The sequence below is a fragment of the Camelus bactrianus genome, chromosome 19, assembly GCF_048773025.1.
Source record: "Camelus bactrianus isolate YW-2024 breed Bactrian camel chromosome 19, ASM4877302v1, whole genome shotgun sequence".
NCBI classification, from domain to species: domain Eukaryota; kingdom Metazoa; phylum Chordata; class Mammalia; order Artiodactyla; family Camelidae; genus Camelus; species Camelus bactrianus.
The window spans coordinates 39,050,292-39,067,513 of NC_133557.1; the positions used below are offsets into that span (position 1 = coordinate 39,050,292).

Here is a 17,222-nt window from a genome sequence, read left to right on the forward strand (position 1 = left end):
TGGGACCTGGCAGGAATGTGGCGCCGCTGGTTTGTGGTTACTAGATCGTGGAATGTTTTGAAGGTAGAGTCAACACTAAGTACTAGAGGGTTTAGAGGAGGAAAAAGAGCAAAGGACAGCCTCGTTTTTGGTCCAGGAAACTGCAGGGAATGCTGGCATTTACTGAGATGGGGTGGGATGCAGGAGTGGGAGGAGGGGGGCATCATGGGCTGGACTTGCTGTGCATTAAGTCTGAGCTGCCTGTTCAGCATCCCTGCAGATGTGTTGAGGCCGGCAGGTGGATGTACCATGAGTGTGGTGTTTTGAGGGGGAGGTCTGCTGGGAGAGTTAGATCTGAGAGTCATCACACAACACAGCCCTCCCTATCTGCCGGCTCCACATCCATGGAGTCACCCAGCCACAGATCAACAATATTTGGAGAAAAAAATTCAAATAGTTCCAAAAAGCAAAATTGGAATTTGCCATGCTCCAGCAAAGATTTACATAGCATTTTCACTATATTTAGAACTATTTACGTAGTATTTATATTGTATTAGGTATTATAAGTAATCTAGAAATGGTTTAAAGTATAAGGGAGGATGTGCATAGGTTATATGCAAATACTATGTCCTTTTTATTTATAATTTTTTTATTGAAGTCAATTACAATTTTGTCAGTTTCTGGTGTACAGCATAATTACTGTGTCCTTTTATATAAGGGACTTGAGCATCCTCAGATTTTGTATCTACAGGGATCCTGGAACTAATCCCCTGTGGATATCCAGGGACAACTATATAGATTGTGTCTATAATATAGACGAGTCAAGAGTCAGGATGAGATCCTCAAGGGAATGACTGTAGATGCTCGAGTTCCTAGGATGAAAGACTCCATGGAAGTGGGTTCAAGAGAGAAGCCCGAGGGGAGGAACTGGAGAACCACAAATGTAGGGAACTCTTTGGAGGTGATTTGCTCTTAAGGGGCACAGAGAAATTGGTGGCAGTTGGAGGAAGACCCCAGGCCATGGGAGGTGGGGGTGGTGGTTGGTTGGAGATCTGTGCAGGTTTGTGTGCAGGTGAGAGTGATCCAGTGGATAGGAGGTGATGCAGGAGACAGAGGGTCAGGCACCTCTGTTTGAGGGTGGCTCCTGCACAGGGAAGGGTCGCACTTAGGATCACGTGCAGTTCGACCCCAGTAGCTGGAGACAAGAGCCACCAAGTCAAGAGACATCTAGGTGTTAAGTGAGATAAAGATTCTGAAGAGGGGAAAGATGGCGTTGTGGTCGAGTGGTCCTAGGACCTTTCCTAAGGAAGGCAAAGTGTGAGCGTAGCTTCGCATCTGCGCATGCGTGTTAATATATATATATGAATCTTTATCAGGCAGTAAATTGAATTCATTTTTTATATGTTCCAAGCTCACTTTGCCCGCTCTAGGCCAGGATTTCAACACGAAGTTTATAGTCTGTTTTCTTGCCAATTTTTTTTGGATGAGAAATAAAACGTGGCTCATCTTAATACTCTAAAGAGCACCGAATATGAAGTTTTCTTTCCCCAGAGTAACCTTTTTCTCTTCTTTTCCTCCCGATTTCAGGAACAGACTCTGGCCCTGAGGAAGGAAGGGATTGGCGTTGTTCTGGATTCTGAGCTGCCGCATTTGATTGGCATTGATGACGACCTTCTGAGCACTGGGATCATCTTGTACCACTTGAAGGTAGAAGCTACTTGAGTGGAACAAGTTCATTTTGTTTTCAGCTTTCCCTTTGGACACTAGCAAGGTCCAAGGTAATCCTCCGTGTCCGCGACACAGCCATGACAGTAGAGAATGTGCAACAAATCCTTGAGCCCTTTGGGGATGTCCAGCAGTTCACTGGGATTCCGTGGTATTAGAAGTGCCCATTTTTTGTAGTCCTACAGCTAAGTGAAGAGCCATTCACTCTGCCTTCTCATTTGTAGAATCAGTAAGTGGAATGTAAGTAACAAAAAGACAGATAAACCAAGGAAGAAAAGTTAAAAGCATCTCAAACTGGGATTTGTTGTATGTATGGTTTCCTGGCCCCCGTGTTAATTATAAAGTTGTGTCTCCCGCCTGGTCCTGAGCAGGCTGTCCGTGTCAAGAGAGCAGAGTTCCCGCATCTGTCTCAGTGGTCGCCTCTGTGACCTTGACTTGGGAATCCTCTCTCGATCCATGACTTAAAATGAGAATGGTCTTGCACTTGTGCTTTGTGCCCATAAGCTGTGCCTGTAGACACAAGAAACCCCTGGCCACGGAGAGGAGACATATCAGAAAGGATCGGGAACCTCAGTGAGACTGCTGTCCCGGGCAGGTGACTGACGCGTGCTGGTGCAGGAGCCTAGCCCTGGTCCGGCGCCCAGCCTCGGGAGTCCTGCCGCTGTCCAGACAACACAGGCAGCCGTTAACTCCAGGTGCGCCGAGGCTGTGGTCTGCCCAGGACGGAGCTCAGCCCATCAGTCACCAGGTTGCTTGGGCTTCAATGAAAGATGGAGGAACAGACCGCTCCTCATGTTCTTGCTAACACATTTTTTCTTGACTTTTCTTCCCAGGAAGGTCAGACATATGTCGGTAGAGAAGATGCTTCAACAGAACAAGATATTGGTGAGAACCTTTTTTTTTTGGTGGGGAAGTAATTAAGTTTATTCACATATTTTTGGAGGAGGTACTGGGGCTTGAACCCAGGGCCTCATGCATGCTAAGCATGTGTTCTACCACATTAGCTATACCCTCCTCTGAAAATCTTTATCAATTCCCACTTCCCAGTGATTCCTTTTTTCCCGTTTTTTTATTTTTATTTATTTAGCGAACTTTTTATGGGGGGGGTTAGGTTTATATATTTATTTTTAATACAATATTGACCGACATGTGTAGTCTATAGTTTTGAACTCAAAGGAATAATGCCGAGCAGTTAGCTGAGCGGATAAAATGGCACTGTGGCTCCTCCTCCTCACCCAGCACACATCTATCCTCTGTCACGTCTTTCAAGTGAACCGTTGTTTAAATCACTCGAGTCTTGTCACAGCGGGGAGTGATTGATGGCAGTGTGCTCACAGGTACAGATAAAGGATGTAAGACCCTTTAATGAGAAATCTTTCCCAGTTGACACCTGTGTAAAGATGACGACGGAAAACAGGACACACACACCTGAACACACAGCTCGCACATGTATGGAGCACGACTTCCTGGGTTTCCCCGAAGCCTTTGTGAGGTGCAGTTACCGGTGATTCAGCCCCTGCGCCTGGTGAGGTCTTGCCAGGCTTTAAGCATGACTTAGGGAATCCATGCAGTGGTGACAGAGAGTGTGTGCATGTGCGTGTATGTGTTTGAGCGGGGACAAGGTGGGGATTGCCAGGGGAAGAATTGTATCTTCTCAGCTGTTTTTTTTTTTTTTGGGTGGGGTGTGTGTGTTTATTGAAGCGTAATCAGTTTACAATGTTGTGTCAATTTCTGGTGTGCAGCACAATGCTTCAGTCATACATGAACATACATATATTTGTTTTCATATCCTTTTTCACACTAAGTTACTACAAGATACTGGAGTTAGTTCCCTGTGCTATACGGCATGAACTTGGTTGGTTGGTTTGTTTGGGGGCTGGTGATGAACCAGCCTTCTTGCCAAATGTAAGCTGTTAATCAAGCCAATGCTCACATATCCCCACGGGTATTTGCTATTTATTGTGAAGCTGGGAGAACTGAAAACCAGTTCCCTAAAGTCCTTAGGTTCAGCTGGCTTTGGGTAGAACTAGGCACCAGGCCTCCTCTTCTCATCGTTAAATGATCGTGTTTGACCTTTGGGCTTGTTATGAAAGGTGGTAAATGCTAAGAGCACGTGTTTTCTCTGAACACACAAGCTCCGTCTGCAGTTCCCTGAGGAACAGTGGGAGCTGCTTGGCTGGCGCTTCTGAGAAGCCAGCCAGGAGCTGTGCCGGAGATCATGTGGGTGTGTTTGACCGGCGTTCACATCCGTGCCTGGCCGTTCATCAAACAAGAACAGCTCAGAACAGTCACCTGGGAGCAGGACCCCTTAGCCGCAAGCTCTCAGAGGCCTGCGGAGGTCAGACTCTCTCAGGACCGGCCTGATGCAGCTTCTGGACATTTCCTTGGCCTCCCAGGATCCAAGCCCAGCCACGTTCACCTTGGGTTTGTGCCCCTGGAATGCAGTGTCCATCAGTGTGGAGTCATGAGTCCTTGGGCCATGGGCCCTTTTGTCCCCTCCACTGTACTGTGACCTTGGGGTGGCTGGTGGAGGAAATTTATTCAGCCTCAAACAGAGTGACTCAGTGGTATTCAGTTAAGATAAGTTACTCAACTCTTTTCTCCCTGAAGATGAAACAAATGAACACGCCAGAACGTTTTTCCCTGTACAGGTGACGTCCAGACCCATGGAGTAACATTCAAGGGGCAGGACTCTCAGTTGACACCACGAACTCCTGAAATATGTTCACCTTGCAGTTTTGTATGGGAAAGGAGGACTATTCAACATGAAAACATAAATAGAGGTTGGGGATTATTGCTCTAGATACCAAATGAAATGTTTTCTTTCTCTTTTTTTCCATCTCAGTTCTTCATGGCCTCGACTTGGAGAGTGAGCACTGTATCTTTGAAAATGCCGGGGGAACGGTGACCCTGATCCCCCTGAGTGGGTCCCAGTGCTCTGTGAATGGTGTTCAGATCATGGAGGCCACACACCTAAATCAAGGTACTGGGCGTTTGGTTTGGGATTCCTTGTGTATGTTGTTTCTAGGAAACAAGTTGGCTCGGTAACGGGGGAACATGTGCCTCTTAGGATGAACTGCTGGTTGTTGTAAGAAGGACAAAGACTGTTGGCTTCATGAGGCTGTGTTCTCTTCTGTTTTGCGGGAGGACTTCTTTATAAAATGCCTGTTGTCTTGTTAAATTAAACATATATGTAGTAGCTTGAAAGCTATTGCTGTTACGGAAATATGACTTTAAAGGAATTTAAGTGAAAAAAGTGACCTTCAAATACAAAACCTTAACACAGTGGCTTCTTTTAATAATTTGATTACTTTATTTACATCCTTTTTATGAATAATTATACATACAGGATCTGGTATCATATTCTTTTTTCTTTTGAAATTGTTTCAGTATTGTAGAAAATTTGCAAGAACTTTTTCATTTCAGGATATTTGGAACTGTTGATGCTCCTATACCCCCTGAGTAGTTCTGTGTGTTTCCTTCAAACAGTGGCGTTCTCTGACGGAATGCCAACGTGACCATCCAAGTTAAGGAAGTACCAGGTGCATTCCTACCAGCAGATTCTCAGACCCCCTTCAAGTTTGGCCGTTTGTCCCAACAGTATCCGTTATTCAGTCCGGCATCGTGTTGCATTTTTGGCCATGTCTCTAGTCTCCTTCAGTCTGGAAATGTTCCTTGATCTTTCCTTGACTTTTGTGACTGTGGCAGTTTTGAAAACTGCTGGTCAGATACATTGTGGAATGTTCTTCTACATAAACGTAGAATTTATCTGCTGCTTCCTCGTGAGTAGACTAGCACTATTTTTGACAGTAATGCCAGAGAACTGATGCTTTGTTTTTCTCATGTCCTGGTCCGTGGTTTCTGTTTGTCCCATGACCTAGGATGCTCGTTGTGATTATTCCCTTCAGGAGGAGCGTGCAAGGCTTCTTCTCTCTGAAGTTAATCTCTCACCCCTTTCTTTAAAGAGAATATTGCAAAGGCACTTTGGGATCGTAAATATGCCATTCTGTATCATACTTTCACCCGCTGGTTTTAGAATCCATTGGTTTCCCTTGGTGGGGGTGGGGGGAGCTGATGTAATTATTACTCTGATGGCTGACACATGGCGATTTTCTTCCTTCTACCCTTGTTAGTTGGCTTTTTACTGCAAGAAAGAGCTTTCTCTTCTTGCCGGTTATTTATTCATTCATTTATTTAAATGGATGGCATCACATGTCTTGCTATTGTGTTTGGTACCTTTTGGTCCATTTCTATCATTACTTGTTTTGATGACCAAATTGTCCCAGTGGGAATTCCTTCAAGTTGGGTTTTGTGTTCTTTTGGCTTGTCCCTATCGTCTGTTACCACTTCCTTACTTTCTGACACAAGATATTGCAGGCTCATCCAGTCCTTTTCTGGAACCAGCCAGTTCTCCAAGGAACCCTGCTTCCTTTTAGTGGGAATGGGATTTAGAAACCAAGACCTGGGCACTCGACTGCTGTTGAAGTGTTGCTGCTCACAGGCCCTGTCGGTTAACAGAGTTAGGGAAATGCACGTGTGTGTGCAAACCACATTTACAACGCTATTTCTGTGTCTGTTTATATTGGTATATTGACATACCTGTATTTCACAATCTGTAGTGCTAACTAGGAGTTCACAGCAATACTTCTAATTCTAACCCAGTTCCTTTGAGTTCTTTCTAGTTTTCTCCCTTTTCTTATCTGTAGCCCCTGTTCTGACAGTGATAAACTTGATTCCCATTATGTAACCAGTACCCTGTCACTTCTGCGCCTTCCTCGTTCAGGGACCCTCTTCTTCCAGCTCAGGCTGTGACACCCCATGCCGGGCCACCATCGCCCTCACCCTTCTCCTGGTGCAGACACCTTCCTCACCCCACGCCAAGACTTCCTTCTGTTCACAAGCTGATGCTTACTGTGCTCAGCCCTGTGTGATGGCTTTTGTACTGAGCTGTGCAAGAAGGAAGGAAAGAGAGAAGTTGACATTATATCTTAAGCCCTTTTGGGTATAGTATGTGTATTTTTTATAATTACAGTTTTTCATGGTTACATACTGTAATGCCATATCTGCTGTGACATAGGAATTGGTCAGATGGGGACTGGAAAGCACGTGGTTTATGTGTGTTGATGAAGTCATACCAGAAATCAGTTCCAAGGAGTTATCTCAGAAACGAAGGACAGGTAGTCTGGACCAGTGGGATCATTGTGGGACATTCACAGAATCCATCAAAGAGATTCTAAAAGCAGCGGATGGAGTACCCACCCGTGCACCCATCTCCAGTCATCCACCCATCCACCCACGGGTCTCTCCATCAGCTTTTTACTCTTAGTATTTTTCAGTCTCAAGGTTAGTTGAGCTTGGGAGACATCTGGTGCCCTGGAGCTGGCCAGGAAGGTCAGAGGTCAGCAGTAGTAGGTGACCAGCCCAGGAAACAGTGAGCACCCAGTGATCATTACCAAAGCAGCATTTCCTGTTTTTTTTTTTTTTTTTTTTTTTTTTTTTTTGTAGCCAGGATAACAGCCCTGGCAGTAAGGGGTGAGGAATCTGGTTCTTGCCAGGCACCAGTGCTAATCATGGTGAGAAGGTGTCTCTGCCCTGAGCCCAGAAAGTCACCATAATTGACTGACAGACAAGAGTTCACTATGTAAGGCTCTTCAGTGCAGTCTCTGGCTGAGAACACATAGACTTGCATGAACAACAGGTGTAACTGGAGGGTACACAGTTGACACATGACCCCACAAATGAAGTATGTCACTGGATTTGGACCACAGCCAGACCACCTGTCTGTCCTCCCTTTTGAAGAAACTTACTTTACCAAAAAAATTAAGAAGTCACACAAGGGGGAGGGTATAGATCAGTGGGAGGGTGTGCTTAGCATGCACAAGGTCCTGGGTTCAATCCCCAGGACCGCCATTAAAAAAAAGAAACAATAATGATAAATAAACCTGATTACTTCCCCTCCCCTTCAAGAAAAGAAAAAAGTAGCCCAAAGTACTGTATCTATATCTTGGCTTTACTTTGTTCTGTATTTTTAGACCCAGTATCTCACAGTTTTAACACTTGTTGTGTTGGAATATACTTTAATTGCCATCCTTATCTGAGTGGTTTTTGCTATTCATGCCTATTAACTTTTTTCAAAGAAATTTTAGACTCATTTTGTCAAGCTAAAATATCCTTTGAGAAATTAGATTCTAATTTCATTTGACTTGTTTTCATTTTTTAAAATACATATTTTCATCTTGGGACTTCTGTTTAGTTAGTATGCCCCTTGTGTTTGAGTCTTCATCTATTTCCTGCTGTAAAACTTTGAAGGCTTTTAATTTATGTGCTTGGTGAATTGTGTTTATTCGTGTATATGAAATTCTGAACAGGGCTATATACATGACCTGCTCAAAAATAGAAAAGAAAAAACCTTTCTTATATATTCTATATAATAATCTATTTTGACTATTACGAGCACAGAGAGCCTTTGAGGAGATCGATTTAAAACCACATGGGGAAGTGAGGCCCAAAGAATGCAGTGTCTGGACCCCAGGGCTTCCCAGTCTTGTGTGTTGTTCTTCCAGACACCTCACATGCAGCCTGCTGTGTTAGTGGAGCCCCTCACAGAAAGTTCCAGAAGGAGTTACAGTTGGGATTACTTTGAGGCATTCTCGGGCATAAGCAGTGCTGGGACCCCAAGTAGCCCCCAGAGTTGACTTCGGCTGCTGCTCCCCTGCGTTGTGGCCCAGCCATCGAACTGTTTCCTCTGTGCCTTCCCTGCCAGCCTTGTTTCTCTGGAGCTTCCGGAACTTACACCACCACCGTCCTGGCGCCTGGACGCCAAGAAGGCTGCCAGGTGGATTCCAGTGACCGTGGCTCCTGCCCTGTTATGGGTTAAATAGGCTCTTGTGGATTTGCTTGGAAGCTGTTCTGTGTGTGATGTTTTTGTGAGAATGTGAGTTTGTAACCGAGCAGGACCCTGTGGGGCCCTTCCAGGGTCAGACCCCTCCCCCATGTCCTCTGCTGCAGCTTCTTTCCGAAGGACCCAGATCATAGTATCTCATGTTTATTTCCTGAGTTTTCAGATGCTAAAAACCACCACTAAAGGGAAGAAATTAGCCACATGAGGATCGAGAGCCCGTAGCCCCCAGACATTCTGGCGCCTGGGGGTTGGTAGTGTTGACCGCCCTGTTACCTCCACATCAACCAGAGACTTTGCACAAGCTGATCACATGCCTGCAACCCCCCTTCCTCACCTGGCCTTTAAATATGCTTTGCTGAAACCCTTCGGGGAGTTCGGGGTTTTCCTGAGCATAAGCCACCCCGTCCTCCTTGCTCGGCCCTGCAGTAAACCTTTCTCTGCTCCAAACTCATGTTTCACTTTGGCCTTATGGCGTGGCGGGCACAGGAACTTGCCTTCAGTAACAAGTTCAGAAATCCACACTACAGACTGAACAAGGAACTTTTACAGTGTATATTGTTTAATATGGGAGCCACTTGGAATTTAATATTGGGGTTATCCTTCCATCTCCCTTCAAAAATTACTATCATATTTGTTTAGTTTAGAGAAATTGCTTATCATTCCATTGCCATGTACTTATGTGGCTATGATTATGTCTCTAATTCTCTTATGGATTGGGGCAAGGTAAGTAAATAATAAGTCTATCTCCCATGCAGTATTTTTTATCAACTTTTTTTTTTTTTAATCTTAAACTTTTGAAGTCCATTAGAAAAAAATATGCCTATTCAAGTTAGAGATGGTTGGAACTAAACTTTTGATCTTCATATTGGAGCTATGACTTGTCCTAAGAAAGTAGTAGTGCTAATTGGCATTGAAGGTTAATTGTCAGCCTGGTCTTTCCCTGCAGAGCACTCTTACGTGTCTTATTACCTCGGTGCCCTGGTTTTCAGACCTGATGGGCTTGCGTTCCTTCGGAATTCTGCTGTGCGGCCGACAGCTTCCGCAGTGTCAATGCTAATGAAATCGACATGGAAATGCTAAAGCACTAAAACACGGTACACTGAGTAGAAGTGTCATTAGCGGGTCTTGGGGCAGTGAGATATAAGCTGGCTTTGTGTTTCAAGACACTACGTGAGAGAGCAAGATGGTAACTTTTTTTTTTTTTGATCTATGCACTTTAAGACCAAAAGATTCCATCAAAGGAAAAACATGGACAGTTCTTCAGAAATTGAGGTTTAGAGTTCACCACTTTCTTAATTTTTGAGTATTAAAATGAGAACTGGAGCGTGTTTTTTAAACACAATATAATCTGTTATATTGTTTATTGTTACAAATACAAGTAGTAAAAATTAAAAAAAAAAAAGTGAATGGGACTCAAACGTGCCTACATTAGAATAGTGTTAACTGTTGGAGAAGTGGGGAGGGGCTTGATCAGGCAAAAGGATATTCAGCTGTATCTGTAAGATTTTTATTTTTTAAAGGAAAAAAAAAGAGTAAACCAAAAAAAAAGTTATATGTACTTAATTAAATTAAATTAAAAAGGTATATGTACATAATAATAACAGGGAAGCAAGCATACTCATACTCCACAAACTGCTTTGGCTTTTACCCATGAAATGATTTTTTAATAAAGTTATCAAGCACAGAGAATGCAGATACTATAATGTAATAAGATCTAACCATATTAACACCACGTTTAACTGGATTCCTGGTTCACCTAGGAATCCTAACTTTTTACCACCAACTTCTAGTAGATTGCTGATACTTGGTATTTAAAGGTTTCCTTCCATTAGTAAATTAGACTTCATTTGGAAATGTATGTGTTAGGCTGTGTCATTGAAAAGCACGTGTAGTAATTACCACTTCCTTATAAAGATCATCACTTAAGACACTTGTGAGTGTCAACTAATAGGAGATTTAGCTGTGCTTAGCAGACTGTCTCCATTGCAGGGGAAATTTTTTACCTGTATCAGTTAACTTCCTCACTCCTTTCAGATTGCATAAATGGTACTTCCTCTGCCTTAAGTGACGGCAGTGTTTCCATCTGATTAACGTCACTAAAAAGAAAACCATCTGCTGGTCCTGTGAGCATTAAACGTGACGACGTCTGTAACATGTGTTGCCCAAGGCCCTGCCTGCGAAGGCTTTCTCCTCATTTGTGGGTTCTTCTAGGAACAGTGCCTCAGATACGCGGCCTCGCATCTTTGTGTGCCCTTCAGTGGTGTGTTCTCTGAGGTGTCCTTTCCCTCACTCCCACGATCCCACAGAATGAGGAGGTCTTTGCATTGACCTCGGTGTCCAGTCCGTAAGCCTTGAGCTATGTTTGGTAGAGTCTCAGACCTGAGATTTTTCTTTTTTTCTTTTTTTCTCCTGTATTTACTATGAAATGTATGAAAAAATCAGATAGGTTATAATGAAAAATTTCAACCTTGGCCTTACAATGGCCAGAAACTATTTTCTCTTATTTTAATTATTAGTATTTAATTTAGTATTAGTATTTTTTCTTATTTTTTCTGTAATATATTACTTTAAAGCTGATAGTTGTCAACTCTCATTAATTTTTCCGTTCATAGCAGTGGCCTCCTTTGGTCCTGCTGGTTTGTCAGAGCCACTGACGTTCCTCTGTCCTGTGAGAAGGGCTGCAGAACCTCCACCTGGGGAGTCGGCGCGCAGGTGCACTTGAGCGCATCACGCTCGAGTGCCAAAATATATTTGCATCTATGCAAGCTCTTAGAGGGAACAGGTGATTGTCTAGGGAGTGGAGCTGAGAGCCTTTGATTAAACTTTCATCTGCCGAAGGCCTGCTATGAGTTGTGCAGTGACAAATTAAAAAAGAATTTTAGTGGAACTAGAAAGGAAGGTAAATTTTTGAGCAGTTTAGCCAAGATGTCTAGTGAACAGACAAGACCTTTTACATGTTACAAAGAGCCAGCAGATCTGTGTCTCACCTCCCATGTGACTCACCTGTCTTTGTCCTTGAGCACTCATTAGATTTCTTCCGCAGGTGTGAGGCCTGCAGATCTGACACCTGTTACTTGCACGTGGCTGATTCATTCAGCAGGAACTTTTGAGGAGCAGATCCCCACCTGTTTTAAAGACTGTACCCAAAGCCAGTGGTTCTTAGAGTGTGTCCCCAGCTCAGCAAGATCAACATCGCCTGGTAGCTTTTCAAAATGCAGATTCCCAGGCCCCATCCTTGACCTGTGGAATCAAAAAATCTGGGAGTGGGTCCAGCAGTCTGGATGATTTTTTTTTTTATAAGTCCTGCAGGAGAGTTCAAAAAAATTTTTTTATAATTAAAGTGTAGTTGATTTACAATGTTAGATTCAGGTATACAACAAAGTGATTCAGTTACATGTATACATACATATGTTTTTTTCAGATTCGTTTCCATTATATGTTTTTACAAGAAATTGAGTATAGTTCCCTGTGCAATATAGTAGGTGCTTTTTGGTTATCTGTTTTATATATAGTAATGTGTATCTGTTAATCCCAGATTCCTAATTTTTTCCTCCCCACCCTTTCCCCTTTGGTAACCACAGTTTGTTTTCTATGTCTGTGAGTCTGTTTCTGTTTTGTAAATAAGATGAGTATCATTTTTTTTTTTTAGATTCCACATATAAGTGACATCATGGTATTTGTCTTTCTCTGTATTACTTCATTTAATATGATCATCTCTGGGTCCGTCCATGTTGCTGCAGATGGCATGATTTCATTCTTTTTTTAAGGCTGAATAATATTCCATTGTATGAATAAACCATATCTTCTTTCTCCAGTCATCTGTAGGTGGACATTTAGGCTGTTTCCATGTCTTGGCTATTGTAAATAGTGCTGCTGTGAACACTGGGGTGCACGTGTCTTTTCAAATTATAATTTTCTCCAGATAATGTGCCCAGGAGTGTGATTGCTGGATCATAGGGTAAGTCTATTTTTAGTTTTTTGAGGAATCTCCAGGCTGCCCTCCATGATGGCTGCGCCAGCTTACATTCCCACCAGCAGTGTAGGAGGGCTCCTTTTTCCTGCAGGAGATTCTGATGCACACTTTAGTATGAGGACCAAGGCTAGTCATGAAGTCCTGCCCAGACTTTGGTGCAGGAGACAACCCTTTGTCCATTTCTTTAACTCCCTTCTTCTCTTGTTTGAATCATCACATCTATTTATCATGATCACTCACTCCTTTTTAAGTTTCATTTTCAGCTGGACACCCCCTTAGGGTGGCTTCACTGTGTGACTTGGTGTAGATTTCTTGGAGTTTACCTGTTTGATGTTTAACAAGCTTCTTGCATCTGTGGGTTTCTGTCTTTCTCCAGATTTGAGAAGTTCTCAGCCATTATTTTTTTAAATATTGTTTTTCTGCATCACACTCTGTCTGGGACCCTGTTACATGAGTGTTAATTATTGTAGTGTTGTCCCACAGAGTCTGAGGCTCTGTTTAATTATTTTCATCTTCCGGCAAACTTTTTTCTTTTTGCTTTTCTTTTCTTTTTTGTGGGGGAGGTAATTAGGTTTATTTATTTATTTAACAGAGGTACTGGGGATTGAACTCAAGGCCTCCTGCCTGCTGGGCACGCACTCTGCCGCTAGAGCTGTACCCTCCCCGTCTTTGCTTTTCAGATGAGATAATTTCAGTTGATCTGTCCTCACATTCACTGATTTTTCTTTTTTTTTTTTACTTTGTCATCTCCATTCTGCCACTGAATCAATCAAACAATGAGTTTTTTAATTTTGGTTTTTGTAATTTTCAGTTGGAATATTTGATTCTTCTTCATATCCTTTATTTCTTTGTTGAAATTACTTACCTTCCAAGAGTGTTCACCCGAGTTTGAACTTTTTTTTTTAAGGCACATCCTTTTTATTTCTAAGTCATTTGATATAGAAAACTGAATTTTTTTTTAATTATGGAGTTTTCAAACATACACAAAATAGAGAATATTTTAACTAACCTTCATTACCCATCACCCAATTTCAATAATTATTAACATTTTGCTTATCTTGTTTCATCTAGGTATTCTCCCGTGATATCCACCCTCCCCATCGACACACACGGTTTTCCGGGCTCCCTATCGGATAAATTGTTTGAACACTTATAATAGCTGATTTAAAATTTTGTGATCTGAGCATTAGCATCACTTGTTTGGTTTTTGCCATGCAAGTTGAGGTTTTTCTAGTTCTTTATATGCTGAGTAATACTGAATTATATTTTGGACATTTTTATATTGTGTTGTAAGACTCTGGGTCTTGTTTGAATCCTCTGGGAAGTGTTGATTTTTTGCTTGCTTGTTTTAGCAGGCAGTTGACCCGGTTGGATTTAGACTGTAAGTGAGAACCAGTCTCTATGGGTCATGATTCTGGCTCCAATGCCTATTTGGTTTTCAAAGCCTTTGCAGTCCATCCCGGGTGTGTGCCATCCAGTGGGCAGCCTGGAAGCTTAGCAGTGGTCTTTTCATCCCGTTTTTAAACACTCAGGGAGCCGTCAGTGGTCAGCTCCGTGCCTGCAGAGTTGGGGGTGGCCCGGGAGTTCCTAAACAATTCCATGAGGTCGCTTTCCTGATGAGCTTTGCCCTCCATGCCACCTCCCAGGTACTTCCTGGTTTCTTGGATCTTTCCTGTTCTACCCGCCACCTCGCCCCCCACTGCTAGAAATCTGAAGCTTTACTTATATTATTCCTTCGTGTTCCTCCTGTGCTAGTGCCCATGTCCGGGGCCAAGTGGTGAGGGGTCAGAGAGGAAAAATAAAGCAACCAGGGTCCGCCCCACCCTCCTGGGCCCACAGCTCCTGTGATTGGACAGAGACTCGCCCCTCCCTCCTGGGGGCGGGCCCCTGTGGGCCCTGCTGCTGCCGCTGCTGCTGGCCCCTCTCCCTCCTGGCCCCGAGCTAGGGGGCTGCTCCTGGACTTCTCTCTTTTGCACTGATGCCGACTTTGGGTTTCCTCCCAGATGAAGCTGGGGCCGCTAGGGGAAGGCAGTGGGAAATTCCTCATGGGTTCAGTGCTGCTTTAGGTGCTGGTCTCCTTCAGTCCACCTGCTTCTGTTCTTTTCAGGGCCCTCGAGTGCCCGCTGCAGGTGACCCGTCAGGCCCTTGGCCGTAGCTACGCTCACAGGGAGAGGCTGGGGAGGGCGCTGCTCCACCTCAGGCGGGACCAGGACTTGTCCCCTAGGTGGCTTTAGACTGCTGACCAAGGTGACCAAGGAGAGATTTACCCGCAGCTGGATTCCAAAGTGAGTAAGTGAATTTGTCATAATGGTCCACGGTGAGAAAGTGACTCAGGTGTACTTCGACCAAAGTGTTTAGTGAAGAATTATCTGTAGACTGGAGAGCGGGTGAGGTAGGGGGCAGAAGCGGCGGGAGACCAAGTAGCCCTGGCTGCAGAATCGTGACGCGTTTGTAGCGCCCGGGTTCCCAGACTGGCGGCAGGGATTTCCCGTGCAGGGTGGGCACCACTCGGGAGACGTCACGTGGTCGCGGAGGTGAAGGACAGCCCGGCCTGGACGGCCAAGGGCGGCCTGGAGGCGCGCAGTAGAGAAGGGGGGTGATGAAGCTAGGAGACTGTTGGTATTTAGGAAGACAGGAGGAGGGAGGCATTTTGGAAGGAACTTTGGAATATTGACAACTTGGAGCACGTGAATAGTTGAGATCGTTACCAGCAGAATAAGGAGTATTGTTGGCAACGAAGAAGATGAACGACTAGGTGTGAATGGAAAGAAAATTGCAGTCAGCCCTCTGCACCTGCGGGTTCTGCATCCTAGTGGATTCAACCAACCACTAGGAGGTTGGAAATACTCCGGGAAAAAATTCCAAAAACTATAAAACTTGAATTTTCTGTGCTTTGGCAACTATTTACATAGCATTTACAGTGTATTAGGTATTATAAGTAATCTAGAGATGATTTAAAGTACAGGGGAGGACGTGGGTAGTTTATATGCAAATACCAGGCCATTTTATAAAAGGGACTGGAGCATCTGGGATTTTGGCATCCTGGACCCAGTCCCCTGTGTATTTGGAGGTACTTATAGTTTGATAGTTAATAATGCTTTCCATTCAATACCTTAGAATTTAACATTTTATTGCCTACTATTTGGAATCATCCCCTAATTATTTCATATACTTTTTCCATTTTCTTTCTGAAGGATCAGACCTGCTCCATTTACTCTTTTGTATCTTCCCTGAGGCTTTAAGAAGAAAAATGCATCTCTCTCTCTCATCCCTCATCTCACACCTAGACACCCGCACGTCTAAAAACTTCTTTGCAGATGGGACGGGGCATCTTGAAATTTTATAAAGCTCCATGCTCAAGCCTGTGGTGTGTGCAGTTGGACAAATAATTCTTGGGGGTTATTTGACTGCAAATCTCAATAAAGAAGACTGAAAATCAATTTTCTTTCTGTTCCAGGGTCCCAGAATCTAAGTTTGCAATTTTCACTTTGCCAAAGGTAAACAAAGGTTTAAGTGATTTATCTAGAGCAGGAAATTGTAAATCCACATTTGAACTATAAACATTGAAAAGGAGAGGCCTCTGTGGCTCTTTGGTAAGGGATCACAGGTCCTCACTGGAGGTCCAGAGGATCTGTGCTTTGGTACGGACACCTGCTGGCTGCCTGTGAGGCCAAGTGTTTGTCACTCGTCCATTCCAGCTGTCCGCCGCAAGCCACGTGACGTGTTTGCATCCAGTAGAATCCCTGTGAAACTTTCTCACCCACCACAAGCACCGTGTCAGATCTCAAATCTTCCCCACCTCGCTACCCAAAGCCATTTCTGAGATAAAGAACAATTACTACATTTCAAGTGTCTTAAAAGCCAGTGTCATGAGAGTCCACGGCCCTGGAACACATTGTGTGATCTGTTAAGTACTGGCGTCGGTTAGTGGAAATCAGACTTCAGCAGGTCCCCCAAGTGATGCCATTGCCATAACTTATTTTAATAAATATTTTAAAGACTAAATCAGAAGAATTGTCACACAGAATGCACTTTTTTTTTTTTTTTTTTGCTTGAATTAGGAAATGAAAAAAGAGCCCTCCTTTATCCCGACCTCCCATGCAATGCTATTTGGGAAAATGATGTGTTTACAGACAGAGCTTTGCTTTCCTGGCTGCTGTGTCTAAAACTTCCAGCGGGCGTGGTTTGACAGTGTGTTGCATCCTGTCTGTATGGGGGGGGGGGCAGTGGGCTGAGGAGGGCCTTTCTAAAGCATGATTAATTTCAGAATGTGGAGCCCCGAGGCAGAATTGCAAGGGGCCCCCTGTTTCTGGCCTGTAAGCTTATATTACCATGGACCACGCAGATTTGGGAATGGTTGTTGTGTTTGTTCCTCTTAGTTGTAACCCAGAACGAAATAATTCCAACACCATCACCTCAGAAATATTCAAATGACAACATTTAGTTAAAAAAAAAAAGTAGGTTTATTTGCGCAGTAGTCAGAATTTAGAAAATCTCACATAAAATTTGAGGATGGTCATTAACAGTGATATTCATGATCATTATCACTGCACTCCTTAGAAATCACCAGAAATGTTTATGTGTTTTTCAGGGTACCTGAAATATCAAAAGTAGAAAATCTCCAGTGGAACTAGCATTCGTGGT

General features: G+C 43.7%; 1 protein-coding gene across 12 annotated transcripts in view; it reads left to right on the forward strand.

Moving 5' to 3' along the window:
- KIF16B (kinesin family member 16B) overlaps window positions 1-17,222 on the forward strand; it is a 243,734-nt gene that overhangs the window by 117,534 nt on the left and 108,978 nt on the right. For all 12 annotated transcript variants that reach the window (XM_074347840.1, XM_074347844.1, XM_074347841.1 and 9 more), the window contains 3 exons: window positions 1,567-1,686; window positions 2,538-2,589; window positions 4,550-4,687. In XM_074347840.1, the coding sequence (XP_074203941.1) occupies window positions 1,567-1,686; window positions 2,538-2,589; window positions 4,550-4,687 (310 nt within the window). The remainder of the gene's footprint in view (window positions 1-1,566; window positions 1,687-2,537; window positions 2,590-4,549; window positions 4,688-17,222) is intronic.